The sequence below is a fragment of the Lemur catta genome, chromosome 2 (assembly GCF_020740605.2).
Source record: "Lemur catta isolate mLemCat1 chromosome 2, mLemCat1.pri, whole genome shotgun sequence".
NCBI lineage: Eukaryota > Metazoa > Chordata > Mammalia > Primates > Lemuridae > Lemur > Lemur catta.
In genome coordinates this window covers 35,141,337-35,168,600 of record NC_059129.1, presented here as the reverse complement: position 1 = coordinate 35,168,600, position 27,264 = coordinate 35,141,337, and the positions used below count along the sequence as shown (strand labels likewise).

The window sequence follows — 27,264 nt, the reverse complement described above, 5'->3', positions numbered from 1 at the left end:
CGTGTAAGGAGGCTTCTGATTTTCTGGTCTGGTGGAGGGTTGGGTGGGAACTTGGGCATCATTTTCCTCCTCTCAATCTTGCAGAGACTCCAGTACCTGATCTGTAACCTGAGATTATATACCTTTAAGGCAGAAATCTCTGCCCAAGAAGAGGGAAGATTGGCAAATCTGATCTAGTAGAGTGCCTTTCCCTAGTTTCGGTTTTAAGGCACTGAGACATTTCTTCTTCCTCCTATTCCTTTGGTTCCTGGACTTTCCCTCACGAGCTCTCAGATGCCTCAGACTTTTCCAATTTCCCCTCTTGCTCAGGTGCTTCCTTTCACTCTTCCAGAGGGCAGGCATCCTACCTCCAGTTGCTCCATCCTTCGGCCCTCCCCTGCTCTCCATCTAGTCAGACTGGTTTCAGTCAGCCACACCTCCTTTCCCAGCTCCTGGGGTTCTTCAGGTGGCTGGCCACCCAACCCCACCCCTGGGCTTGGCTCAGAGCCCTGAGTCAGCTCCCTCACACCACCCAAGCTAAATCAAACCTGAGGCAGGAGCCGAAACTCACAGTCCCTCAAGGCCTATAGCCAGGTAAGAGCCCCTGTTCATGTTTACATTTTCTGACCAACTCCTTGGGCTCTCTCCTTGTGTTCTCCCCTTGCTAACTATGTCCTGTTTATCTCATCTATTTCTTCATGTATACTCACCTGCAGCTTTTTGGCATACATCATTCTTGCGTCTCTGCCCGTCTTGCCTCTTTCCCTCTTTCTATCCTTCGTTAACTTGTGTTCAGGGAACCACAGGTGGTTCAATTTTGTCTAGGTTGTAGGGGAATGGTTGGAGATGAGGGTGTAAAGGTGGTTTGATGCCAGAGCTTAGAGGACCCGAGAAATAGGGTAGATGAGAAATAGGTAGGGCATCATTATTCAGGTTTCTATGTGGGTAATGAGGTCATTTGGACCTCATGTCCAATGTGTTAATCTGATTGTGTTGTGTGGCCTAGGTTAAAATGAAGAGAGGAGGCAGCACGGAGATAGGATAGCAAAGGAAGCCCCAATCTGGGGAAGTAAAATCTTTCTGATGTTCAGTTTCAACTGTAAAAAAAGGGCCCTTTTTCCTTTCTTTCCTCCACCACCAGAACTGTTCTTGTGTGAAACAGCTACTCTGGCTGAAGTGGGGTACAGGGCCTAGGGCCTGTTCTCTGACCCTTCAATACCCATGCGGCAACCTCTGGGGAATTTAAGGGAATTTTAGGGCCTTTTGAAATACAAGTTAAAATCACTTAGTCTCAGATTCATAGCAGCTTTGGAGATTCTGTATGTCTCTCCTGCTTCTTAGTGTGCCCCTGTCCTTTTGCTTCTTCCTATTTGTTGAAACAGTAAATAATGCAGATAATGCTATGTTCACACTGGCTTGCCTTCAAAGACTCAGAACCTTAAGCTCAGGAAAAAGGATTCTAGCCACACATTTCCTCTCCTGGTCTATGAGTCACTAGAGGAATTCCCCAGTAAGGCAGCATTCTGGAGAGTTGGGCTCGGCCAGGAAGACAGAGGGGTGGAGTCTGAGCAAGCCAGGCCAAGGGCTCAGCTGTTGGGCTTATGAGTACCCTGACTGTGTCGCCCACAGGTGATGGCGGACGAGGAGAAGGCAGTGGAGACCTTGGTGGGGAACTCAGAAGCTGCTCATTCCCCATCCCCCATCCGCTGCTGCTGGCTCCGCCTCCGCTACTTGGCAGCTACTAGCATTATCTGTGGCTGCTCTTGCCTGGGAGTCATGGCTCTTGTATTTGCCATCAAGGTGAGGAATGCAATTCCTATAGGAGGGGGTTTGGGGGAGTGGGTGTAAGGCAATGGTTTCCTATATCTGATCTGTCTACACTGATAAACAGTTGCTAAATAAATACCTATCATTGCTTGGCTCTGGGCCTAGTGCCAGAAATAAGAGTAAGATATAGTTCTTGCCATGGAAGGACCCATAGTCTAGTGAAAGAGATGGCAGTGAAAATGGGTAATTACTAGAATGTGGTTTGTCAGTGCCATAGTAGAGGAAGCACAGGGGACTCTGGGAGCCCAGGAGGGTATATATGTGTGATTATGTATCTATGGTGGAGTAGGTAACTGGAAAGGCATCCTAGGGGAGGTGACAATAAAGTAACCTTAAAGGATGAGTGAATAAGGGTGAAAGGGTATTCCAGGAAAAGGGAGCAGTGTATACAAGGCCTGTACTATTCAGCACGGCTGGACCAATGAAGAATAGTGAGAGGTGAAGCCGGACGACTCAGATTTCCAAGGGCCTCCAATTCTGTGCTTAAGAGTTTTGACTTCGTCTTGAAAGTACTGGGGAGACACTGAAGGGTTTTTGCAGGGGGTGGGGTGACATGGCCAAAACTTTGAAAGTTTTAGAAAGATCCACTCAAGGCCTACACACGGAGGGTGAATTGGAGGGGGCAAGACTGGAGGCAGCAAGCAGTGATGAGAGCAATCTCTTCACAGATTAACTTAAACATCATGTTGGAATTTTCTTAACCCTACACATATTTTTCTGGGCTTCATTAGGGCAAAATCATAAAAAGGCTCCTTAATGATGAAAAAAAAGAGGCCCACTGGGCTATGAGAATGAGGTGGTGTTTGACTGGATGTGAGGGAAATACTTCAGGCTCACTATTTCAATGTGGGATGTGTAGGAAAGAATGGAGAATAAAAGAATTGGAAAGTACTTTCCCATATGTGATCTTGTAAGCTACCCATGGCCACACTGAAAAGTAGGACAGAGACAGGTACCTCACTTTGCAGATGAGGGGTGAGAGACATAAAGGGAGGGATGTGGAGGGTTTGAGTGTGAGGTTTTGAGCTGTGACAGGGATAAGGGAGTAAAGTGGGACAATGGGCACTTTGGGCCAGAAGCAGGGAGAGAACCTAACTAAGAACCTGCCCCCACAGGCGGAAGAGCGGCATAAGGCAGGCCGGTCCGAGGAGGCAGTGCACTGGGGGGCCCGGGCCCGGAGGCTCATCCTTGCCAGCTTTGCTGTCTGGTTTGCTGTTCTCATTCTGGGCCCCATGCTGCTGTGGCTGCTCTCCTATGCCATCGCTCAGGCTGAGTGACCCTGGCTGGCCTCTGCTGAGAGCCAACCAAGACCTCCCGGATCCTGCAATGTGGCATTGCTAGGGTCCGGTGACAGTAGTGGTCCTCTCTGGCTGGAAGGATGGGGTCTCTCTCAAGGGGCTGTGGAAGAGCTCTTCTGGCCCTTTATAAAAGGAGAGCAGCAGCAGAGACTGATGAGGGGAGCTCAGCCTGCTCTGTTTTTTCCATGCCCGCTACCCCCATCCCCCCACCCCACCCCACCCCCTCCTAGGGGCCTCCACCCAAAGGAGGGGTTGAAGACCAGGTCTAATTTTATTAGAATTTGTTTGGTAATAAAAGCCTTTTTTAGTGGTGAAATTCTCCTGTCTAATTGTTCTTCCCTGCTTTCCCTTGGGCCCTTGGTGAGAGCCAGACTGGACATCTGACTGATGGCAGAAGCCTGCATCTCACCTCACCTAGGAGCTTCAAGTGGAGGAAATGATTTTATTAGTTTTCTTCTGGAAGTTTCCCTTCTTGGAAAGACTCCAGCTCCTCCCTTATACATCAACAGAGACCCTGAGGCCTGAGATGAAGAGTAGTAGCAGCAGCTAGTATTTATTGAGTACTTACTGTATTCTAGGCTATTCTAAGCACTTTATATTTCTTAACTTCCTTCAGTCTTCACAACCATTCAATAGTAGAGACCATTGTTCTCATTTATAGTGGAGGAAACAGAGCCAGATTTGCCCAAGCTCAGCTAGTAAATGCAGAGCTGAGATTGAACTTAAACAGTTTGGTTCCAGAGCTGAGAGAGGAGTGAAAGAGTTGGATAACAGCAACAACCACCCTGTATGTGGAGATTTGTATGATTATAATGAATTTTCACATTCTTTATCTTGGGCCTCATAACATTTAAACATTTTTAAAACTTGTGAATTATAACATACACAGGAAAGTACCTAAAACAAGTATACATTTCAATAAATTAACACAAAGCAAACATCTGAATAATCACCAGTCAAGAAATTGAACATTGCCATCACTCCAAGCTTCTTTTATAACCCTCCCAAACACTGCCTCCTTTCATCCTATAGGTAACTACCATTTTCTACTTCTAACAATGTAGTTTAATTTTGTCTGTATTTGAACTTTACATAACACAACCAAGTATCAAGTATTCTTCCTATTCCTGGCTTCTTAACATTGAAATTCATCAATATTTGGTATAGCTGTAGTTTTCACTGCTGTATAGTATTCTGTTATGACTATATCACACTTTATCCATTTTCTGTTAATGGACTGTGGGATATTTCCAGTTTGGGGATATTATGAGTCATACTGCCATGGACATTCTTGTACATGCCTCTTGAAATACATGTGCCCTGGCCGGGCGTGGTGGCTCACGCCTGTACTCCTAGCACTCTGGGAGGCCAAGGCGGGTGGATTATTTGAGCTCAGGAGTTCGAGACCAGCCTGAGCAAGAGCGAGACCCCATCTCTACTGAAAAAAAATAGAAAGAAATTATATGGACAGCTAAAAATATATAGAAAAATTAGCCGGGCATGGTGGCGCATGCCTGTAGTCCCAGCTACTCGGGAGGCTGAGGCAGGAGGATTGCTTGAGCCCAGGAGTTTGAGGTTGCTGTGAGCTAGGCTGACGCCATGGCACTCTAGCTCGGGCAACAGAGTGAGACTCTGTCAAAAAAAAAAAAAAAAATACATGTGCCCTGGAGATGGGATTTTTGGTTTACCTCACCATAATTCAGAGCCCAGCACAACACCAAAAGGAATTAGAGATGTTGCAAACTGAAGAGAGAAGATTAAAGGGGTTCCAAAGTGCTCTAAGAAGAAAAAGTGAAGAGAGTGCATTGCTGGTTCTCTAGAAGCCGTATACAGGGCAGTGTTCTTGACCTTGGCTTCACAATGGAATCCACTGGGAAGCCTTAAAAAGTAGTCATGGGCTGGGCATGGTGACTCACGCCTGTAATCCTGGGCAACATAGCAAGACCCCGTCTCCGCAAAAAAATTAAAAATTAGCTGGGTGTAGTGGCACATACCTGTAGTCCTAGCTACTTGGAAAGCTAACGATCACTTGAGCCTGGGAGTTACAGGTTGCAGTGAGCTGTGATCAAGCCACTGAACTCCAGTCTGGGTGACAGAGTGAGACCCAGTCTCTTTAAAAAAAAAAAAAAAAAAAGTTATGCCTGAGCTTTACTTCCCACAGATTCTGATTTACTTGGTATAAGGTGCTGCCTTGCGCATCAATATTTCTCAAAATTTTTCAGTTCATTCTAGTGCACATAGTTTAAGAACTACTGCTCCTTAGATATGATTTTATTGGATTCACTCTACTAATTCCTAAATCATGAAAGACGGGAACACATTTTAGAGAAATTTTTATGGAAATTTTTTATGAGCCAATGTTTGATTAATCAGCACCTTCAGTTTACTAGAAGAGACTATCCCATTCCCCCAAACTGATTAAATGAGTTCTTGGGGTTTGGTTTGTTTTGAGATGGGATCTCACTCTGTTGCTCAGGCTAGAGTGCAGTGATGTGATCATAGTGCACTGCAGCTGCAAAATCGTGAGTTCTACCTGATTCTCCTGCCTCAGCCTCCTGAGCAGCTAGGACTACAGGTGCACACCACCACACCCAGCTAATTTTGTTGTTGTTGTTGTTTGTGGAAATGAGGTATCACTATGTTGCCCAGGCTGGTCTCAAACTCCTGGACTCAGGCAATCCTCCTGCCTCGTCCTCCCGAAGTGCTGGGATTATGGGTGTGAGCCACCATACCTGGCCTCTTGCTGTTTTTTAACTCTTTATTTTGAAAGCATTTCAAAATGATAACAGTAGTACAGTAAACTCATGTATATTCTTCACTGAGATTTATAATTTTTAATATGTCACCACATTTGCTTTATTGCTGAACCATTTAGGGGTAATTTACAGGCTCTTCATCCCTAAATAATTTCTAATTTGATGATTTACTAAAAACGACTACATTTGCTCATGTAACTACAATACAATTATGTACTTTAGAGAAGTTAGCATTGATAAGATGTTTTCAGATATATAGTCCATATTCAAATTTGCCAGTTGTCCCAATAACATCCTTTATAGAATTTCTTTTCTCTTTTAGGGTCTAGTAACACTCATTGTATTTAGTTTTCATGTCTCTTTAGTCTTCTTCAATTTTGAATAGTTCCCATTCTTTCTTGTCTTTTATGACATTTAAAAATTTTTAAAGAATTTTATTTATTTATTTTAGAGATGGAGCTTGCTATGTTGCCCAGACTGGAGTGCAGTGGTGCAGTCATAGCACGCTGAGGCCTTGAACTCCTGGCTTCAAGCAATCCTCCTACCTCAGTCTCCCAAGTAGCTGGGACTACAAGCCACTGTGCCTGGCTTTTATTGACATTTCTGAAGCAAGGCCAGTTGTTTTTGGACTATCCCTCAATTTAGGTTGGGCACAATGGCTCATGCCTATAATCCTAGCACTTTGGGAGGATGGCTTTAGCCCTGGAGTTCAAGATTATAATGAAATATGATCACACTATTGTACTCTAGCCTGGGTGGTAGAGTGAGACTCCGTCTCTAAAGCAAAATTAAAATTAAAAAATAAAAACAAATAGGATATCCCTCAGTTTAGGTTATGATTAGATTCAGGTTATGTATTTTTTGGCAGAAACACTACATAAGTTGTATATCTTCAGTCCCCATCCATCAGGATGCATATGATGTTGTTTTATCCTCTTATTGGTAATGTTAGCATTGACAACTTGGTTAAGGTAGTTTCTGTCATATTTCTGCTAGTTAAAGATGCTTTTATTCCTTTTTAATTAAAAAGTAATCTATAAATATCCTGCTCCTGAGCAAATTTTAATGCCTATTAATTTTGCCCAAATCGCTTATTACTGTGAGGCTTGCAAATGTTGATGTTCTACCTACTATACTTTCTACATTTTTAAGTTAGCATCATACTATAAAGAAGGTCTTTTTCTCCTTCATTAAAATTTTTAGCGTCAGTTTGGTCTCAGATTGTTCGATTATATCCATGACTGTCATTATCCTTAAAGTGTTTTGTTGAGGTATAATTTACATACAGTAAAACACACAGATCTTAAGTGTGCAGCTTGATGACTATTTTTATGTAAAAATACCAGAGTAATCACCATCTAGGTGAATAGAACATTTGCAGTACATAGAAGGCTCCCTCCTCTCATTATTTTTGTCCCTGGTTTTGACCAGTGGAAACCCAGTTCCGGTGTCCTTTTTTTTTTTAAAGACAGAGAGTCTCACTCTGTCACTCTGCGTAGAGTGCAGTGGCATCATCATAACTCACTGCAACCTTGAACTCCTGGGCTCAAAGGATCCTCCTGCCTTAGCCTCCTGAGTAGCTGGGACTACAGGCATGCACCATCACGCCTGGGTAATTTTTTCTATTTTTTTTTGTAGAGATGGGGGGTGGTCTCCCTCTTTGCTCATGCTGGTCTCAAACTCCTGAGAGCTCAAGTGATCCTCCCGCCTCAGCCTCCCAGAGTGCTAGAATTACAGGCATGAGCCACCTTGTCCGGCCTCCTGTGTCCTTTTGATAAGTACCCCATCATTCTTTACTTTCTGGCACAAATTGCTCCAGACTCATCTTGTACTTTCCCTGCTGAACCCTGGAAATTGGCCATTTCTCTCAAGGCGCTGTGGTTCCTTTTGATGCAGGGTGTGCCCCAATAAAGGGAGGAAAGCCCCCTGAACGTGCCAAGTGAGTTCCTGGCTTCACGCAGGAATGAATTAGAGAGTGAGCCAACTAGCACAGAAGGTTTATTGAGATAGAGACAGTCAATAGATTCTATTCCACAGAGTAGGGGTCCTCTCCTGAGCAGCAGGGGAACCCCTTATGGAGCAATGGTAATGTTTTTATGTGTTCAAAAATCCTGTTAAAGAATAGTCATATGTGACCATCATTGTCTTAGGCCATAAAGGTCAATCATAAATTGCTGTCACAGAAAGGTAAGTACAAACTGTAAGGCATCCTCAGATGGTCCTGGGCTGGCAGCCTGCTTACTACATCCCTATTCAGGGTGGTTAGGGTCTGGGATGGGTCAAAATGGCTGCACTCGGGAGCGCTCCACCTTTCTTTTCTGCTTTATCCCTACATTACTTTTACTGGGGACCGTTATTTAGAAATCAGTATGTCGACACTAGATGTACTCATTCTACTGGGATGTTTTTGCTTCTGGGCCCTTTCAGAGGTCAGAGCTAGAAAATACCTAATTTTATCTATTTTAAATCTATTTTTATTCATTCCTTCAATTTCAGTTATAGGGTTCTTCATCGCCTTCCCCCATTCCAGATTCCATATCCCACACGAAGAACCTTGGCTCATGAATACATCAATATGTTTACAAACTTACTCAATTCCAGAATAATTATCCCATTACATTAGGTTATTAAGTATGAAATATCCAATTTCCTTAAGTTTGACAGTTGATATCTCTGACATTTCACTTTGACACTTATTTGTATTGTGAAGGTACAACCTCAGTCTTTCAAACACACTTTTTGGCTTGTGATTATCTTTCAAATTGTTTTTAAGAGCAATTTTTGTGAAACCATGGAAAAGTAAAAAATTCGTGGCTGGGCGAGGTGGCTGATGCCTGTAATCCCATCACTCAGGGAGGCAAAGGCAGGGGATCGCTTGAGGTCAGCAGTTCCAGACCAGCCTGAGAAGAGCAAGACCCTGTCGCTACTAAAAACAGAAAAAATTAGCCACCCGTGGTGGTGCATGCCTATAGTCCCAGCTACTTGGGAGGCTGAGGCAGGAGGATCACTTGAGCCCAGGAGTTTGAGGTTGCTGCGAGCTAGCCTGATGCCACAGCACTCTAGCCTGTGCGATAGAGCGAGACTGTCTCAAAAAAAAAAAAAAATTCGTGTTATTTTCGAATATGAGTTCTGTTGTGGAACCAATGCAGCACAGACAGCTTGAAATATCAATGAAGTGTTTGGGAAGGATGTGGCTAATGAATGCACAGTATGTTAGTGATATGATCTGTTCTGGTGATTTTAATCTTAAAAATAAGCCACGTGGGTGACCTGAGACCAAGGTGGATAATGATGAGCTGAAAGCTGTAGTGGAAGCAAATCCATCTCAACCTATGCATGAATTAGCAGCAAAGTTTGATGTACTATTCCAACAATGTTGGACCACTTGAAACAAATTGGCAAGGTAAAGAAGCTGGATAGATGGGTTCCACATCAATTAAACAAGTGTAAGAAGAGAAATTGTCTAAAAGCTTGCCTTTCTTTACTGTCACGACATAAAGGCAAACCATTTCTATACTGTACTGTTACGTGTGATGAAAAATAGATTCTTTTTGACAATTGCAAGTGTTTGGCACAATGGTTGGATAAAGATGAAGTGCCGAAACAGTCCAAAACAGAATATTCTTCAAAAAAAAGCTAATGGTGTCTGTTTGGTAGTCTGGCACTGGTATTATCCACTACAGCTTTATGAAACCTAGTCCGTTGATTACAGCGGACATCTACTGGAACCAATTGGATGAAATGATGAGGATGCTTTTGATTAAGCAGCTGAGATTGGTCAATAGAGACAGGCCAATCCTCTTACGAGACAATGCTCTACCACCTGTTGTACAAACAACGCTACTCAAACTACAGCAGCTGGACTTGGAAACTCTCTGTCATCCACCATATTCACGAGACCTTGCACCAACTGACTACCACTTCTTCCAGGCTTTGGACCACTTCTTGCAAGGCAAAATATTCAATTCTCAACAAGCTGTGGAAAATGCCTTTCACGATTTCATCACCACTCCTTCTCCAGGCTTCTTTGCTGCTGGCATAAACAAGCTACTATTAAAATGACAAAACTGTGTTGATAGTTTAGGCGCATACTTTGATTAATTGTACTGCTTCGTTTGAGATATAATAAACTATACTTTTGATTCAAAATCAGACATTTCATAGTTAATGGCTTAATATATACTACCAAATAACAAACCTAAGTAAAGTTCAAGATTTCTTTACAGTTCCTTTGTCTTTGATAGTATAAAGTGAAAGCACTCCGTTAAAATTACTTGGATTCATTTTTCTCCCCTTATATGGTTGTGATCCCAAAGTATCATATCTAAGATAGCTGTTGGAAGATTAATTTATTGTTCCTGTTTTGCTGGAACATAACCTCCACAAAAGTATGTTGTTTTTTCAGCTGGTGTTAGTCTAGCACCTAGGTCTTAGATGTTCAACAAATATTTGTTGAATGAATCAGTGAATGCCAGGTATGAGCTATGCCCTGAGAAGGCTTACGAAGTTGCTCCTAGCCGTCTCACAATTTGGTGGATTTAGAACAGATTGTGAAACACCCCAGTGCTTTTGGGAGGGAGTGGAAGACTGGGAAAGTGTACAATCTCAGGTGGTAAGCACTAGAGCTTTGGAGGTATTCAAGAGGATTTGGAGCCGCCACAAGAGGAGGTCTCTTCTGACCGTTTAAGTCCCATCAAGTGGCGTAAGTGGGGTCCAAGCTGCGTGAGCCCAAGCATTTTCAGGGCTAGAATCTGCCCCTCAAGGCAGACACTTTTCACCAGGTTGCTAATATAAAAAAGAGCTGAATTCAGAGAGGGAATTCTGGGAGGACACTGAGGGGGGCCTTGCCCAAGTCCAAGAACTGGACGCGCCATAAAGTCTAGCATCCCGGCTGCCCAGAGGTCACGCTTCCGGATAAACCTAACTTCCGGGTCCCATTGCAGGCCTCCAGCCCGCTTGACAACAAGCTCCGCCCTCTGCGGGCCCCGGCAGAAGCCACGCGCTGATTGGCCGTACTTGAAGCCCTGTCTTGGCGTCGCGGCCTTAGATAACTTTGAGCCCCAACGCCCGCTCCAGCCCCAGGACTCTCGGCTTCCTATTGGACTGTCAGTTTCCAATCGGAAGGGCCTCTGAACCTCAATCTCAGGGCGGCGCTGGCCATTGGTGGACAGGAAGGAGGAGGAGTCTTAGGTCGTCGCCGGCGCCGCCGGGGGTAAGGTAAGGGACGATAAGGCTAACGCCGTAACACAGCTTCCTCGCGTCGAGCCTGGGGCCTCTCTGCCTGTCCCCGCAGGTGAGCCTGCGCGAGACCACCGTCCTCTCCCAGCGCCCGTCCAAGTGCGCGTGCGCGGCAACAGCCGCCTACCCTTGTGCCCGTTCCTCCTTCCTGGGCACCTTTTTCCTTCCCTTCCCCCGTCCCCCTCCCTGCCCCGCAACCCCTCCCGACTCCTAGGCCCTTCTGCGGGCTTTTCCCAGTCCCAGGCCTTCCCCTAGCCCGCCCCTATCCCCCAGGACCCTGGCGCCCCAGCCGCAAGGGCTGCGCCTCCGGGAGCCGCGATGTGCATCGTCTCTGAGCCAGTGGGCCTCTCTGCCCTCACTGCCCTCTGTTTCCTCCGCACAGGCCCCCGCTTCCTTCAGAATGACGCTGGACGTGGGGCCGGAGGATGAGCTGCCCGACTGGGCCGCAGCCAAGGAGTTTTACCAGAAGTACGACCCTAAGGACGTCATTGGCAGGTGAGGCTGCGGCCAGGGAAACGGTGGTCCAGAGAGATCGGGCTCTAACCAGCATACATGGTTCCATTTGAGGGCTGGATAGTTCTAAATTGGAAGGGACAGTGGTCAGTGGAGAGTATTTGTTGAGTAGACTCTTATTTTGGGTCAATGCGTTCAACAAACATGGTTGAAGCACCTACTGTGTGCCTGACACAAAGCTAAACACGGAGAGGGTATAAAGATATCCATGCCCTGGAAGTGAAGTGGCTGAAAGAGGCACCTGAACGTTAAAAAGGTATCAGGCTAGATAGGTAGAGGACTGTATAAAGTGCTGTGGGATTTCAGAAAACCATGGTTTCCCCAAAGGAGTGATCTTTGGGCTGAGTCTGGAAGTATGAGTAGGAGTTCAGCATATGGAGAATAGAAGAAAGGCCTTACCTGTAGAGACAGTGGCAGATACATTTATTTATCAAAGGTTTCCTAAGCACAATGTGCCAAGTACATTATGTCAGGCGCTGGAGGTACGAGACCTGTAAGGTTCCTGTCCTTCTGGAGTTTATATTTGGGTGGCAGAGACAGACAGTAAAGACAAAAACAAGATAAAGATCAGTGTAAGTGCTAGGGAGAAAATAAACAGGACAGTGGAATAAGAGTGATTAATGAAGGCCATAGGAAGGCCTGGGAGAGCTTCTCTGAGGAAATGAGTTTTGAACTGAGACCTGAAGGATGAGAGTGAGTGGGTCATGAGCTGAGGCAGGATATATTCTGGGCAGAGGGAACAGTAAGTTAAAAGCCTCAAGGCAGAAAAGGCCCTGTTCATGCAACATATGGAAGATCATGGGCCTGGCATGGTGGCTCATGCCTGTAATCCTAGCACTTTGGGAGACTCAGACAGATTGCTTGATCTCAGGAGTTTGAGGTTGCAGTGAGCTATGATGACATCACTGTACTCTAGCCCGGGTGACAGAGCGAGACTCTGTCTCAAAAAAAAAGAAAGAAAAGAAAGGAAGAAAAAGATGATTATAGTGGCTAGAATGTAGTAAGAGTGGGAAAAGGTGGGAGAAATTAAGTTGGAGTGGTGAGTAGAGATTAGATTACGTAGGGCCTTAACCACAATAAGGAATTTAAATTCTAGTGAAACCGGATAGTTTCAAACCGGGTCGTAACATGATATGATGTATAGTTCTGTGATTTGGGAAAAAGGAACTTAACCTTTGTCTGTGCCTTAGTTTCTCCATTGTAAGTTTGGAATATAAATAGAACCTACCTTATAGGCTACTGTGAGGATGTAATGAGTTAATATGATACCTTTAGAACACTTTTTAGCACATGTTAAGCACCTGTTGTGTAAAGAATGGATAGGAGAGGTGAGAATGGACACTCATAGAGACCAGTTAGAAAGCTATTGATTTATTCAGGTTAGAGATGGTGATGGTTTAGATTAGAGTGGTGGGGCTGCGCGTGGTGGCTCACGCCCATAATCCTAGCACTCTGGGAGGCCAAGGCGAGAGGATAGCTTGAGGTCAGGAGTTTGAGACCAGCCTGAGCAAGAGTGAGACCACCCCCCCCCATCTCTACTAAAAATAGAAAAATTAACTGGAAATTAACTGGGCATGGTGGCGTGCACCTGTAGTCCCAGCTACTTGGGAGGCTGAGGCAGGGGGATCGCATGAGCCCAGGAGTTTGAGGTTGCTGTGAGCTAGGCTGATGCCATTGCACTCTAGCCCGAGCAACAGAGCAGACTCTGTCTCAAAAAAAAAAAAAAAAGATTAGGGTGGTGGCAAGTAGAGATGGAGAGAAGGGATAGATTTAGGTGATGGTTTAGAGGGCAATTTGGTACAACTTCCTGAAGGATTGGATATGGACCCTGAGGGAAAAGGGAAAAAAACAAGGGTAAGTTCTAGGGTTTGGATTTGAGCACTTAAGTATGATTTCTGGAAATGAAGAAGACTAAGAGAGGGTCGGATTCGGGGGTGGGGAGAGAGCAAATCAAGAGTTCTGTTTTAGAAATGTTAAGTTTGAGATGTCCAAGTGAGAATATGAGGGAGAGAGCTGGGCTAGAGCTATAAACTTGGGAGGCATTAGCAAGAGAGGTGGAAGGGCTTAGCATCAGACCCTGGGGCATGTCACTATTTAGGGGTCAGTTAGAGAAAAAGGAGCCAGCATGGGAGACTGAGGAGATGCCATCTGTGAGTTAGAAAAATACAAGAAGAATGTGCTTCTGGAAGGTTGGCATGGTGTGCTGTGTCTATTGCTGCTGAGGCCAGGAAAGCAGACAGTGGTGTGACCATCAGATTTGGCTAGGCTCCTTTTAGATATCACGTGAAGATGTCAATGAGGCAGTCGGAATCAGGAATTTTGGAGAGAAATCAAGGCTGAGACAGTGTAGCAGGAGTCATGTGCACATAATAGGTATTTAAAGCCCCAGAGACTAGGTAAAGGTCACTAGGGGAGAGAGAGTATTGGGAAAAGAAGAGAGCCCAGGCCCAAGTCCTGAGGCACTGCAGGGTTTCAAGACCAGGTAAGGGAGGATGCAACAAGATGGACAAGAGCCTGTAGGAAAGAACCAGTGACTCTACTGCCAAGGGGAGCAGAAAAACCAGTTTTGGGGGAGGGAGATCAGAGGATAGGGTCTTTATTGTCTCTTCCCAAGATTACTATGGTAGCATCATCCCTTGTCTTTGTCCTCTTTCTTTTCCCTTTTGTTTTTCCTGTACGGTAAATTACTTGCATACTCTTACGAAATTACTTTCCCCAGAATGCCAGTTTCTTCATAAATCTTGGCGCTTTAAAAGAGCTTGGCACATTCTGGAAATTAGTGACACGTTATAAGTCACTGAAGTAAAGATTGTAGCTAGACTGTCGCAGGACTTTAGCCAGAGATGAGGCTGAAAAGAGACAGACCATTGGTGAAGGCCTTGAGTGACCAGTGAAGCAATTAGGATTTGATTTTTATCTCGTAGGTATTAGGGAGGTGGTGTGGAAAAATGACAAGAACTTTGTGTGCATGCCACAGTTACCTGTAAGATTGAAAATATTAGGTATCATTAATAACACAGTCACTCTAGGAGCCCTGCTGAGGAATAAGGGAACACTTAGAATTTGGTAAAGAATTTAAGCTGGGAAGTTTTAGAACAGTGAGTGACATGATTGGGGCTGTTTTAGGAAGCTAATTCTAGAAGCAGTGTGGCAGATGGGTTGCAGGGGCTGAGCTTGTTAGCAAAGAGATCAGTGAGGAAGCTATTGCAGTTGCCCAGGTGAAAAAGATAAGGGCCTGAGCCAAGGCAGTGGCAGTGGGAGTGGGGCATTGGGTGGGGCATAGATTTGAGCGCTATGCAGAATGGACTAGATGGTCGGATGTGGATTGTGAAAGAGGGAGAAGCCAAGAATGGCACCAAGGTTTCTAGCTTGGAAGTCTAATTGGATGGCAACACCATTAATTGAGATCAGGAATATGGTGAGGGGAGCTGGTTTCAGGGGAAGATGAGATGTTCAGTGGTCACGATGCATGTGAAATGTCTCCAGGATCCTCAGGAAGAGATGTCCAGTGAGACTTGTTGGCCTGACACTTAAGAGAGACATCTGTGCATGAAGGTGGATGTCATGGAGGTACACAGGATTACTGAGAGAGGGTGTATATAGCCTGAGAACAGGGCTGAGGATGGGACCTTGGGGAAGTCTGACATTTAAGAAGTGGGCAGGGGCCGGGCATGGTGACTCATGCCTGTAATCCTAGCACTCTGGGAGGCTGAGGCCGGAGGATCGTTTGAGCTCAGGAGTTCGAGACAAGCCTGAGCAAGAGTGAGACCCCGTCTCTACTAAAAATAGAAAGAAATGATCTGGACAACTAAAAAATATATATACAGAAAAAAATTAGCCGGGCATGGTGGCACATTCCTGTAGTCCCAGCTACTCAGGAGGCTGAGGCAGAAGGATTGCTTGAGCCCAGGAGTTTGAGGTTGCTGTGAGCTAGGCTGACGCCATGGCACTCTAGCCCGGGCAACAGAGCAAGACTCTGTCTCAGGGGAAAAAAAAGTGGGCAGTAGCTGAACATGGTGACTCACATCTATAATCACAGCACTTTGGGAGGCTGAGGCAGGAGGATCACTTGAGCCTAGGAGCTTGAGACCAGCCTGGGCAACATCGCAAGACCCCATCTCTACCAAAAAATTTCAAAAACTTAGGCATGGTGGCATGCACCTGTATTCTCAGCTACTTCAGCTACTCAGGAGAGTGAGGCAGGAGGATTGCTTGAAGCCCAGGAGTTCGAAGCTGCAGTGAGGTATGATCACACTATTGTACTACAGCCCTGTCTTTAAAAAAAAGAAGTAGTGAGGAGAGAAGGCACTGAATGTACCAGTGGAAAGAATTTGGACTTTTAGCTTAAAGACCTGGGTTTCCCACACTGTATGGAATAGGAAGGCTTAATTGATTAAGAGTAAATGCTCTTGGGGGTTAAATGTTGTGAGATACCAGAGGAGGGAGTGCTTCCTTCCCATGGGAGAGTAAACAAAGAGTTGGTGGAGGTAGCATTGAGTTTGGGCTTTAAAGCAGGGATTCTTAGCTGGATGGCTTCAGGGGGTCTTTGAACCCATGAAATTATAGAAATATATGTATGTGGTAGAGGTCTCCAGCTTTCATCAGATTCTTAAAGAGGTTCATTAAAGATGAGTCATAATTAGAACATGAGCCTCAAACTTGGATGCGCTTAGTGGTTGGACAGGAAATAAAACTGTAGCTGAGCGTAGTGGTGCACACCTATAATCCTGGCTACTTGAAAGGGTGAGGCAGAAGGCTCACCTGAGCCCAGGATTTCAAGACCAGCCTGGGCAACATAGTGAGACGTCGTCTCAAAAAAATAAAACAAAACTATAACGTGGCCAAGAGTAAGACAGTAGAAGTGGTGAGCACTGTGGCAGCTGGAAGGGTTCTTGTCTCACCAAAGACATGTGAATTCAGATTTGTCAAAAAACATGTGCCTGGCAAAACATAATGCATCTGTGGGCTGTGTTTGGCCTGAGGATCAATAGTTTACATTCCTTGATTTAACCAGAGGTGTGGGTGATAGAATTCCAAACAAAGGGAGTTATGTGATTGAGGCCAAGGAGGCCCATGAGAGCACAGGCAATAAGCCTCTTTGAGGGGCACCCAGCGAACCAGCATCAGAAATGGGGTTTGATGGGAGGTTGTGGCAGGATGATCGCTTGTGCCCAGGAGTTCAAATCTGCGGTGATGTATGATCGTGCCACTGCACTCCATCGTGGGCATCAGAGTGAGACCCCGTCTCTATTTAAACAAAGAGAGAAAGAAAGAAATATGGTTTGAGGCCATATCCTGGAGCGACTTGCATCTTAGCCTGAGGTATTTGTAGGGTCACATGGAATTGGGGAAAGAGCCTAAGCAAGGAATTCCTTCTCTAGGGCATTCTCTTAGGAAAGCCAAACAGGCTCTCCTTTCTCTACCTCATTCATGCCTTCCAACGTCCTTTCAAAATTGTTCAGCCACATTTCAGAGTTGCAGAAGCTAAAACCCAGAGATCTTATGTGAGTGGGCCACTTGGAGGTTAATTGGTGGCAAATTTGGGACCTAAACCAAGGTCTAATTCTCAACTTTGGTTTTCCAGTCAATAGCTCCATATTTATTTGGAGCCTTCTATACTTGAGGTGTTGTAGGAGAACTTTGGGATTTGTATAGAGTCATCAGGGAAGTGTGAGTGAAATATGGAGGGAAACTTAGATTGTTTTTTCCCACTTCCTGCAAGGGGCAGGTTCTGGGGCATAGTGTGGGAAGAACTTGCCAGGATTACCCATGGAGGAAGTGGCAGAGCCTGGATTCACACCCAGGTCCCCTGCCTGCCTGCCCTGTGAGCAACTGTAGGAGACCCGTAGGAATCAGTGAGAGTGACTGGGGAGAGAAGCAGAGAGGCAGGGAGACAGAGATGGAAAGGAGCACGTATGTTTCCTTGCCAAGTGCCCAAGTTCCTGAGGCTACTGTGAAGCCATGGTGAGTTCCTGGGGTTGCCTGTTGTCCAGATGGGTCTTCAGAGTCTGGCACAATGGGCTCTAGTCTGTGCAGAAATGAGAGTTCAGAAGGCCTTGACTTGTGCTGTTGTCTGGCTCTGGCAGAGGAGTGAGCTCTGTGGTCCGTCGTTGTGTTCATCGAGCTACTGGCCATGAGTTTGCAGTGAAGATCATGGAAGTGACAGCTGAGCGGCTGAGTCCTGAGCAGCTGGAGGAGGTGCGGGAAGCCACACGGCGAGAGACACACATCCTTCGCCAGGTCGCTGGCCACCCCCACATCAGTGAGGCTGCATTCCCTGCTCCTGTTAGATGACAAGCCCACCACCTGCTGACCCTGCCCACAGCCCATTTCCCCCCGCATTGCCTCCACGCCTCTCCTCCCTTCTGGCTCTGTTCCACCTCAGGGAGTGGCCAGCCTGTGGGTCCCTGCTGCCTCCTCTGGTTCTCCTTCCTTCCCCGTAACAGCCCGAGGCCGCCTCAGGGTGGCAAAGCCCCTATGAAATGTACCTGCTCCTTTCCATCTCTGTCTCTCTGCCTTTCTACCTCTTTCCCCAGTCACTCTCATCGATTCCTACGAGTCTTCTAGCTTCATGTTCCTGGTGTTTGACCTGTGAGTATCTCCTTGCCCTGATCCAAGAAGCCTCCTCCCCACCTCCATGTACGGCTCCATCCATGGAGCCTCACAGCACAGTGGGCCAGACCCACCCTGCTCACACCTTCCTCTGCTCCAGCTGGGACTCTCTCTGTCACTTTGGCCTGCCTGCCAGCCCATGGCTCTGGCCCACTCCCTAGGTGCCATGGTTGAGGCAAGTTCTTCAAGAGTAATAGTGACCAGTCAAATACAAAGAGTTCGTATGACCCAAGGGGTCACTGTCCCAGTGTTCCCCAAGGTTATAAGGTGAATGGGGGGGTGGGCTGAGGGGGGTGGGGGTGGGAGCTCTTTTAAGAGGAGAGTGTTCAGCAGTGAACTGACCACTTGTAAAACCCATCCTCTCTCTCCAGTCTCTCTTGTGGTTTAACACCCTACACTGGTGTCAGTCTCTGCCCATCAGTTCTTTTTCTGGTCAGACTGAATCAATGTCAGATGTTATGCAAACAAGTTGCAAAGATATTTCAAAAAAGAATTATTTGAATACCAAAGATTTAAGAGACGCCCTTGGAAGAAATTCATGAAGGCTTCAATGTATTTATTGAAATGACAATCCACAGAAGTCAGAGGGGAAGTAAGGAGTGTTCGTTACACGATCACACCCCTTTGCAGAAATAGTGACACTCCCCCAAAACATGTATTCTTTATTTTGAGGATTGATGCAGAGTCACAATAACCTCAATTTTTGAAAAGCTTTATTTTTAATGGACACGTAATTATAACCTCAATGTTTAAAAACAATATAAAATTTCAAAATAAAGTCCTATTTAACGTTTTTGCCACTATTAACTGAAATTTTGGTCCATGTTCTCAATAGATCCACTTTCAGAGGCCCTTTTCAGGTATAGTTATTCTCAGATAACAAGGACTTCCTGTAAATTATTGTCATAAGAAGTCACCATGGGGCACAGTGGCTTGCACCTATAATCCCAACTACTCCCAGCTACTCAGGAGGCTGAGGTGGGAGGATCACTTGAGCCCAGGCATTCACGGCTGCAGTGAGCTGTGATGGTGCCACTGCACTCCAGCCTGGGTGACAGAGTGAGACGCCATCTCTTAAAAAAAAATTACTTAGTCTTGCTAAACTTGCCCCATCATGGCACAGTACAGAGATTTCAATTGCCAACCCTCTGGGCCAAATTGCTCCTGGCATCTGATTTACTCTTGGAGTGCATTGTCTTGAGATGGAGAGGAATTTCTCTTCACTGGCCTCTTCCATGATATTTTATGTGAGCACTGGCTTATTTTCTCAGCCCCTGGTGTGGGGTGCATCTACCTCCTATGCCCCTCCTGTCCCTTAGGATGCGGAAGGGAGAACTGTTTGACTATCTGACAGAGAAGGTGGCCCTCTCAGAAAAGGAAACCAGGTAATGGCTGAGCCTGCAGCCCCTGGGGTGAGCAAGGAGTGGGGTGGAACAGAGAAGAACAGACAAGGAGACTGCACCTCCCCCAGGTCCATCATGAGGTCTCTGCTGGAAGCAGTGAGCTTTCTCCATGCCAACAACATTGTGCACCGAGACTTGAAGCCTGAGAATATTCTCCTAGATGACAATATGCAGATCCGACTTTCAGATTTTGGGTTCTCCTGTCACTTGGAACCTGGCGAGAAGCTTCGAGGTGAGGGGATCTAGTACCCTAACAGACTAGGGAGGGAAGGAGACCCAGGCATGATGAGGTTGATTGCCCGGGTCTGAGTACTGAGTCCCAGGTACCAAGGAGAAGGGAGCAGTCAGTGAGCACTTGCCAAGTACTCTCTGGATGCAAACCCTTGTGTCAGAGTGGCCTCCCCACGGGGAGGAGACAGACACATGAGCACACAGCAGGCAGGGGGCATGCCAGGGAAGCCAGGAGGTGATTCAGCCTGGGAGACCAGGGAGGAGGGGCCTCTGGGACTGGGCTTGTCCCAGGAGGAGAGAGAGTGAGTGGGGGAGAGCAGGGCTCTGCAGTGTACTTAGGGGCTGGAGGAGGCAGGACCACAGTGTGCCTCTTAGGTGCTCTAAGGAGCCTGATGTGTCTGTACAGCGCTTCTCACCTGGGGCCCTGGGACTCAGGCTCACCCAATGTTAATACCTTTGTTGTGACAGAAATATTTCTAGTGCAAATGGGAAACTTTAAAGTGTAACTGTGGGATTCTTCAGAGCTTTTAATATGCTACTGTCTCTCCTTCAGTGGCTTTGCACAGGACTTAATAGCTAACGTTCACTGGGCACTTACTATGAGGCAGGTACTATATGGTCTTCATATAGCTTATTTCTCCAAATCCTCTCAACAGTCCTATGAGATAGATAGTATTTGTGTCTCCTTTTAATAGATGGGCTTAAAGAGGTGAGATGACTTGTCCAAGGTCATTTTGCCAGGATTTGAACTTGGGCAGTCTGACTCCGAAGCTCGTGTTCTTAACCTGTGGACTCACATGTCTTGTGGATGTTATGCCTTATTTCTTTTTGGGCTTCACATACATGTCTCGTCTTTCCGGTATCATCTTTCTCCTGCCCACGCTGTCCTCTCCCTTGGCTTGGGTAGTTAAGATTTCACTTCAAACCTCCAGGACAGGTTAGGTCCCCCTGCTTTTTGTTCTTATATCTTCTCCCTTCATGACATGTCTTGCTCTATTGTTTCTCATTTGCTTTCTGGTAGACAGTGAGCCTGGTAGGGGCACATCTGATTCACCACTGTGTCTAATATGGTGCTTGGCATTCAGTAAATATGTGTTGTAGAAATGAATTTCCCAGAGAGTCAGTTTCAATTCAGGCCTATTAAAATCTCCTGGAAGTATGCCATGAAACACAGTTTGGAGATTGCTGGGATGAAAGAATTGGTGCCTGAAGTGGTAGAAGAAACTAAAAACATAGACTTGGGTCAGGTTACTGAGGGCTCTGTGCTGGAGGAGTCTAGACTTGGCCCTAATGCCATGATCGGGAATGAGGGAGGGGACTTCCCAGTATGCACTGTAAGAAATCCTGTATTTCTACTGTTCCCGTTGGGTTGAGTGGTGGTTCCACTAACCAGAGTGGAGATATAGGAGGAGGAATAGGTTTGGGCAGAAAGGAATGCAGGAAAGATTTAAATTTTGTTTTCCATATGTATCATGTGTGTAAAAATGAGGTAAGTTGTGTGAGGAGTGAGTAGGCTGGCTTGGCTGGAGGGTTGGAGGAGGCAAGTGATAGGGTTGGGTAGGACCTTGAAATCAATCCACAAACCAGGTTTTCCTAGGAAGGCCACCAGGAGCCTTCGTGGATATTTGAGTTGTTTAGCAGGGACGGTGTCTAGTCCTGAGACTTGGCAGAAGGCAGGTAGGAACAGAATGGCAACACTGGTGGCCCTGGCAGTGTTGAGGAGACTCCAGCAAAGATCAGGTGCTAAGAGCCCTGCAGGGGACTGGGGACATCCCCTCAGTCTCGGCCCTCTTTCCCCAGAGTTGTGTGGCACCCCAGGGTACCTGGCACCAGAGATCCTTAAATGCTCGATGGATGAAACCCACCCAGGCTATGGCAAGGAGGTTGACCTGTGAGTTTCTGGTCTCCCCGCTCCCTCCTTCTGTGTTTACTGTCCTTCAGTGTGTTTGCTCATCACTCGTCCTGCCTGACTCTGCTCTCTTTCTCAGCTGGGCCTGCGGGGTGATCTTGTTCACACTCCTGGCTGGCTCACCACCCTTCTGGCACCGGCGCCAGATCCTGATGTTACGCATGATCATGGAGGGCCGGTACCAGTTTAGTTCACCCGAGTGGGACGACCGTTCGAGCACTGTCAAAGACCTGGTGAGCTGGCGCTGTGAGAGGACCATGGGGGAGGCCCAAGAGTCGCCCCTCATGCTTTGGGGTTTCCCCCTAGATCTCCAGGCTGCTGCAGGTGGATCCTGAGGAACGCCTGACAGCTGACCAGGCCCTACAGCACCCCTTCTTTGAGCGTTGTGAAGGCAGCCAACCCTGGAACCTCACCCCCCGCCAGCGGTTCCGGGTATGCCTGATAGTGTCAGGGTCTGGCTTTGGGCCTCTGTCCTGTGATCTTTCCCCTGTGCTGAATGCTCCACTGGAGCTCACACTGTCCCCCTTCCCAGGTGGCAGTGTGGACAGTGCTGGCTGCTGGACGAGTGGCCTTAAGCACCCATCGTGTACGGCCACTGACCAAAAGTGCACTGTTGAGGGATCCTTACGCACTGCGGTCAGTGCGTCGCCTCATCGACAACTGTGCCTTCCGGCTCTATGGGCACTGGGTGAAGAAGGGTGAGCAGCAGAACCGAGCGGCCCTCTTTCAGCACCGGCCTCCTGGGCCTTTCCCCATCACGGGCCCCGAAGAGGAGGGGGACTCAACTACCATAACCGAGGACGAAGCTGCAGTGGTGCTGGGCTAGGACCTCAGCCCTTGGGGAATCCCAGAAAGCAGGACTCTCCAGGAGAAGGATTTTAATCATTCCAGCCCCTCTTGGCTCTGGCCTCAGGCTCCTCTGCCTAACCAGGCCCACCGCTGATCATGCTACTATCATACAGACCAGCCCTGTACTCTTCCCCCTGCCAGCCAGGGCTTTGAGATCAGAATTGGGGTGGAAGGGAGCCAGTCCAATTTCCATGCCTGGTTCTGTCAGTGCTGCCTGTGCTGTATATGAAATAAATCTGCTGCATGCCAGGGAGAGTGGGTGCCCTGTGTCTGGTGTCTGGCTAGGTCAGGGAAGCCCAGAAGGTACTCAGGAGTGGGGACAGGGATGGGGCCACTCTGGCCCAGGCCTTTATTGGGGAAAATGCTGAGGATCACTTAGTCTTGTTCTTGCCTTTGGCCAGAGGTAGCTGGAAAGGCCGCTCTAGCGCAGTCAACTTGCTGCTGAGTCTTTCCTCGCTGGCCTTGAGCCTCTCCTCTACCAGCTGTTGGAGCTGCCCCAGCTCCTTGTTCAGTTGGGTCTTGATATAGGTTTGGAGGATGTGGATCTGGCCTGCAGGGTAAAAAAGGGCAGGTCAGGAGAGATGCTGTGAGGGGATGAGTGTGCCCAACCCCCAAAGTGCCCCTGGGGCGATACGCAGGTGGCCAAGTTTCAATTTAGGAAATGTTGACTAGGTGTGGTGGATCACACCTATAATTCCACCCCTTTGGGAGGCTGAGGCAGGAGGATCGTTTGAGGCCAGGAGTTTGAGACCAGCCTGGGCAACATAGCAGGACCCTATCGCTACAAAAATAAATAAATAAAATTAGCCAAGCATGGTGGTAGTACACATCTATAGTCCTAGCTACTCGGGAGGCTGAGGTGGGAGGATCCCTTGAGCCCAGGAGTTCAAGGTTGCAGTAAACTATAATTGAGTTATTGCACTCCAGAGCTTGGGTGACAGAGTGAGAGCTTGTCTCTTAAAAAGTAAAAAAAAAAAAATTAGGAAATGTCAGCCGCCCCTTCTGTGACAGACAGTTGGGCAGAGTAGCTATGCTGGACTTTCTGGATTCAAATTCTGATTGCCACTTAGTAGCTATATGACCTTAGGCAGCTTATTTAACCTTTCCGTGCCTCAGTTTTCTTGTGTAAAATGTGGACAGTAATAACACCTAGTGCATAGTATTGAAAGAGGATTAAATAAATTAATATATGTAAAATGCTTAAAACAAGGCATGCCTGGTGCACCTGTTGCCAAGTATGTGTTGGCTATTATTGTTGTTGGTTTTCTAATTATCCTCTTTCTGGAGCCACCTCTGCCCCACCCTTAGCAGCTGTGCTTTAAGCTATTTGTCATCTTGGACCTCTGCATAAGGAATTGTTTGGAGAAGGGACACCATGACTAAAAGCAAAAATTCCAAAGCCCTGATGTAATCTAAACCCTTCATTTTACCCCTGTCTAGAGTCACCAGGTACCATAACCCCTCTAGATCCTCACTTGGCTCTTGCTCTGGCAGGGCCACTGTCTCCAGTTCCTCTTCCAGTGGGGTGACTGCCTGCTCCTCCATCTCCTTGCTTTCTTCTTTGTCTGCAAGCCAGAAGCAGGAAGAGGCCTTGGCTCCGACCTCAGCCCCGCCCTAGCCCTGGCACTCTTCCTTACCCATCTTACCCTCTGGCCAGAGCTTGGGTGGCTGTAGCCCCATGTAAGTCAAAGATAGATCCAGCCGCACCTGGGAAAAGAGGAGGGAGGCTGAGAGGAGGGCACCTGCACTGAGGGAAAGGAGATGAGGAGAGGCCTCTTGCAGTCCGTGGTCCATTACCTGGGGTGTGAAGACATATTTGTAGAGCTTGAAGTGGCGAAAGTAGGTGTTGACCACGTAGTCTGCCAGGGCCAGCAGCTGTTCCTCCTTAAAGAGGTCAATGCTGAAGGGGGGCCGCTGTGGTGATGACTGGGTGTTACAGTGCTGACTACCTCCTGAAGCCCTGGCCTTTCTCCAAGAGCCCAACAATCTAGGATCAAGGAGAGCCTACTGTGGCCTTCAGAGGAAGATGAGGGTGATGAGTGTGAGAGTGCGGGGGGATTGGGCTAGACCTTGCCTGGGGGAGGGTGAAGGTTTTGGAATGTTCCAGGGGAACTGACCCTGACTCCATGGCAAAAAAGAACACTGGTAAAGTAGCGGTAGCATTCCTCCACGTTGCCCAAGGGGGTTGCTGGTAGGGAAAGCAAGATGCAGCAGTGAGTCCTCTCATTCATTCATTCATTTCACTCACTCAACAGCTACCTATGGAGCATGAGCTTCCAAGGTGGACAGATGTAGGTTTAATTCTTGGCTAGTTACATTAATTCATTTAACAAATACTGAGTAACCACTGTATACTGTTTTAGGCACTGAACAAGACAGACAAGGTCCTACCTTTATGAAGCTTTCTTTTAGTGAAAGTGACATACAGTAAACCAAGAAATGTATAATTTCAGCTATTGTTAAACATGAATAAAATCAGATGGAGAATGAAAATCGTAGGGGAGGGGAAGCAGGAGCAATTTTATTAAGCACTGGGCATATGTTTACATATATTATTTCTAAGAACAGTCCTATAACATTAGTGCTGTATCCTTAATTTATGGATATGGAAACAGGATTTTAAAGGTGATAACTTGTGTGTGATAATGCTACTAGTAATGACAAAGGTCCCAGGTGGTATTCTCACTACTTCTGCTTCCCATGGTCACTTGTGCCAGCCCAACCTCCTCCTCTCCCTGGGGCTCAAACCTTCTGGTAGCTGCCTCCCTCTCACCAACACAGGCCTTGTGAAGATCTTGGAGCAGGGCACAAGCCGTTGATGTCTGCTCCAGTGAGAAGCGCTGCTGGCGGCAGAAGATGAGTGCATGGGAGAAGAGGTCCAGGGTGATAGCATCCCGCAGGCTCTGTGCAGGACGGCCCAGCTCTAACAGCTCAACCAGCACCCTTAGGAGAGAGAGAGGAAGGAGTGAATGACAACGGGAGCCTCCTTACATCACCCCACACCCAGCACATGCTTTGGAGCCTGCCATTCCTCATGTCTTCTCAACCCACCCCCTTCAGCCTCCCCCAAGAACTCTTCTCCCTGCTCAGTCCCTACTCCCTCATCTCCTCAACATTGGCCGTCTTCTCCAGCCGGTGCATAGAGTGGATGTCCAGGTACTTCCTGTCATATGAAAAAAAAAGAAAAAGTATCAGTGATCTTTACACATTAGTCTCATGACAGGGCTGTGATGGCTAGGGCATCTGACTGGGAATCAGGAGATCTGAGTTTGAAGCTTGGCTTTTTCACCAACTTGCTGTGTAACCTCAGGGAAACTGCTTACCTCTCTGAACCTAAATGAACTCCTACGATCCTCTCCACTTACAAAGCCTAGGGCGAGGAATCTGGAGTTCTTTTCCCTGGTCTGCCACTACATTGCTGTATGACCTTGGTCAAGTCCCCCCCGCCCAGTGGGCCTCAGTGTCCCCATTTGTACATTAATCCATAGTGGCTATAATATTCAATTTACACCTCAGACTCTGGCCTCCTCTTTGGACGAGAGAGGCTGGAAAGCTGGCTTCTAGCCACCTTGAGTAATTGCATGTCTAGGCCTCAGTCTCCTTTATCTGTAAAGTGGGCATGCCCTGGCTACAGGACAGGACTGTTAGGGGGGAACTAAGGAATAATGCAAGTGTAAAGTGTAACGTTCCTCAAGTCTCTTCACACTCACCACATGCAGATCCCGGGTCGGGGCAGCGGCGGCTGCGGAGAGAAAGCGGATTGGGGCGATTGGGGAAGGCAGAGCTGTGCTGTCCCCGGCCCGTCGCGAAGGTCCAGCGGGCCTGATAACGCGCTATAACTTGCCAGTCATCTCGAGGACTACACACGAGCAACTCGGGCGGGGCTGGGCGTCAGCAGGCCCTGAGTGCTATTTATAAGCGTATCAACAATCAGGGCCACACACCCCCTACCTCTTTTCACCTAGGCAGCCCGGGAAATGTCTCGTATGTTAATAAACATGATGACGATGGCGCCATGCAGGGAAACCCTTTTATAAATATTCACGAGCGGACCAGTTTGTCCCGTCCTCACCGGGAACAGGTTGGCTCCAGGATCTTCATCCATTTCCCCGGAGGCCGAGGCCGAGGCCGTTGCCGACTCAGTCCGCACACTTGTTCCGGTCCGTGTGGCCGGCCCACACACGGAGCTGACCTTCCCCGGTTCCCGCCGCAGTTCGGAGCGCTGTTCAGGCTCCACCTGCACGCTGACTCGCAGGCATTGGCTGGTTCTCTGGCTGATCATTTTGTCGCTCTTCGTGCCGCGGGTCTGGGGCAGCCGGTGCTCCCGCAGCGACCGCGAGGGCCAGCCGCGCCGCAGCCAATGCGCGCGGCAGAGGGGTCCGCGCAGCCAATCCGCGGGGCGCGTCTGCCTGCGTCTCAACGGTGACGGTTGCTAAGGCGCTTGTGAAGGAATGCAGAAAGTGCAGGCGCGCGCCAATCAGTGAGAAGAGAACGCGCATTCGTAATAAGTTGCGAGTGCCCACCTGGTTGCCCCGTCTTCGAAGTTGCTAACGGGAGGCAGGCGCTGTCCCCTGAGCTGGGAAGTGGGTGTGCGGTGTCAGTTACCATGGGAACTGTCTGCTGGCCAATCACCGAAAGGAAAAGGCGGT

At 47.5% G+C, this 27,264-nt stretch overlaps 3 protein-coding genes across 4 annotated transcripts; 2 read left to right on the top strand and 1 right to left on the bottom strand.

The window, feature by feature from the left end:
• Window positions 1–46: 46 nt before the first annotated feature.
• Window positions 47–3,420, top strand: TMEM265 (transmembrane protein 265). Its single transcript, XM_045543322.1, has 3 exons — window positions 47–573; window positions 1,609–1,779; window positions 2,922–3,420. The coding sequence occupies exons 2-3, from the start codon at window positions 1,612–1,614 to the stop codon at window positions 3,081–3,083; spliced, it is 330 nt and encodes a 109-aa protein (XP_045399278.1). The 5' UTR covers window positions 47–573; window positions 1,609–1,611; the 3' UTR covers window positions 3,084–3,420.
• On the top strand, window positions 1,691–22,868 carry PHKG2 (phosphorylase kinase catalytic subunit gamma 2). Of its 2 annotated transcripts, none has more exons than XM_045543314.1 (11): window positions 1,691–1,779; window positions 10,804–11,077; window positions 11,481–11,593; window positions 17,698–17,873; window positions 18,148–18,202; window positions 19,543–19,608; window positions 19,695–19,858; window positions 21,658–21,748; window positions 21,846–21,999; window positions 22,073–22,198; window positions 22,299–22,868. In XM_045543314.1, exons 3-11 carry the CDS (start codon window positions 11,499–11,501, stop codon window positions 22,590–22,592), a joined length of 1,221 nt encoding a protein of 406 aa, XP_045399270.1. In that variant the 5' UTR covers window positions 1,691–1,779; window positions 10,804–11,077; window positions 11,481–11,498; the 3' UTR covers window positions 22,593–22,868. The 2 variants fall into 2 exon arrangements, with proteins under 2 accessions (XP_045399270.1, XP_045399269.1); XM_045543313.1 differs by having other exon boundaries at window positions 10,804–11,153.
• CFAP119 (cilia and flagella associated protein 119) lies at window positions 22,739–27,207 on the bottom strand. The gene is made up of 9 exons (XM_045543315.1): window positions 26,688–27,207; window positions 26,326–26,357; window positions 25,713–25,778; window positions 25,389–25,558; window positions 24,733–24,803; window positions 24,413–24,529; window positions 24,262–24,322; window positions 24,091–24,180; window positions 22,739–23,165 (listed from the first exon to the last, which is right to left on the bottom strand). Exons 1-9 carry the CDS (start codon window positions 26,895–26,897, stop codon window positions 22,987–22,989), a joined length of 996 nt encoding a protein of 331 aa, XP_045399271.1. The 5' UTR covers window positions 26,898–27,207; the 3' UTR covers window positions 22,739–22,986.
• Window positions 27,208–27,264: the final 57 nt, after the last annotated feature.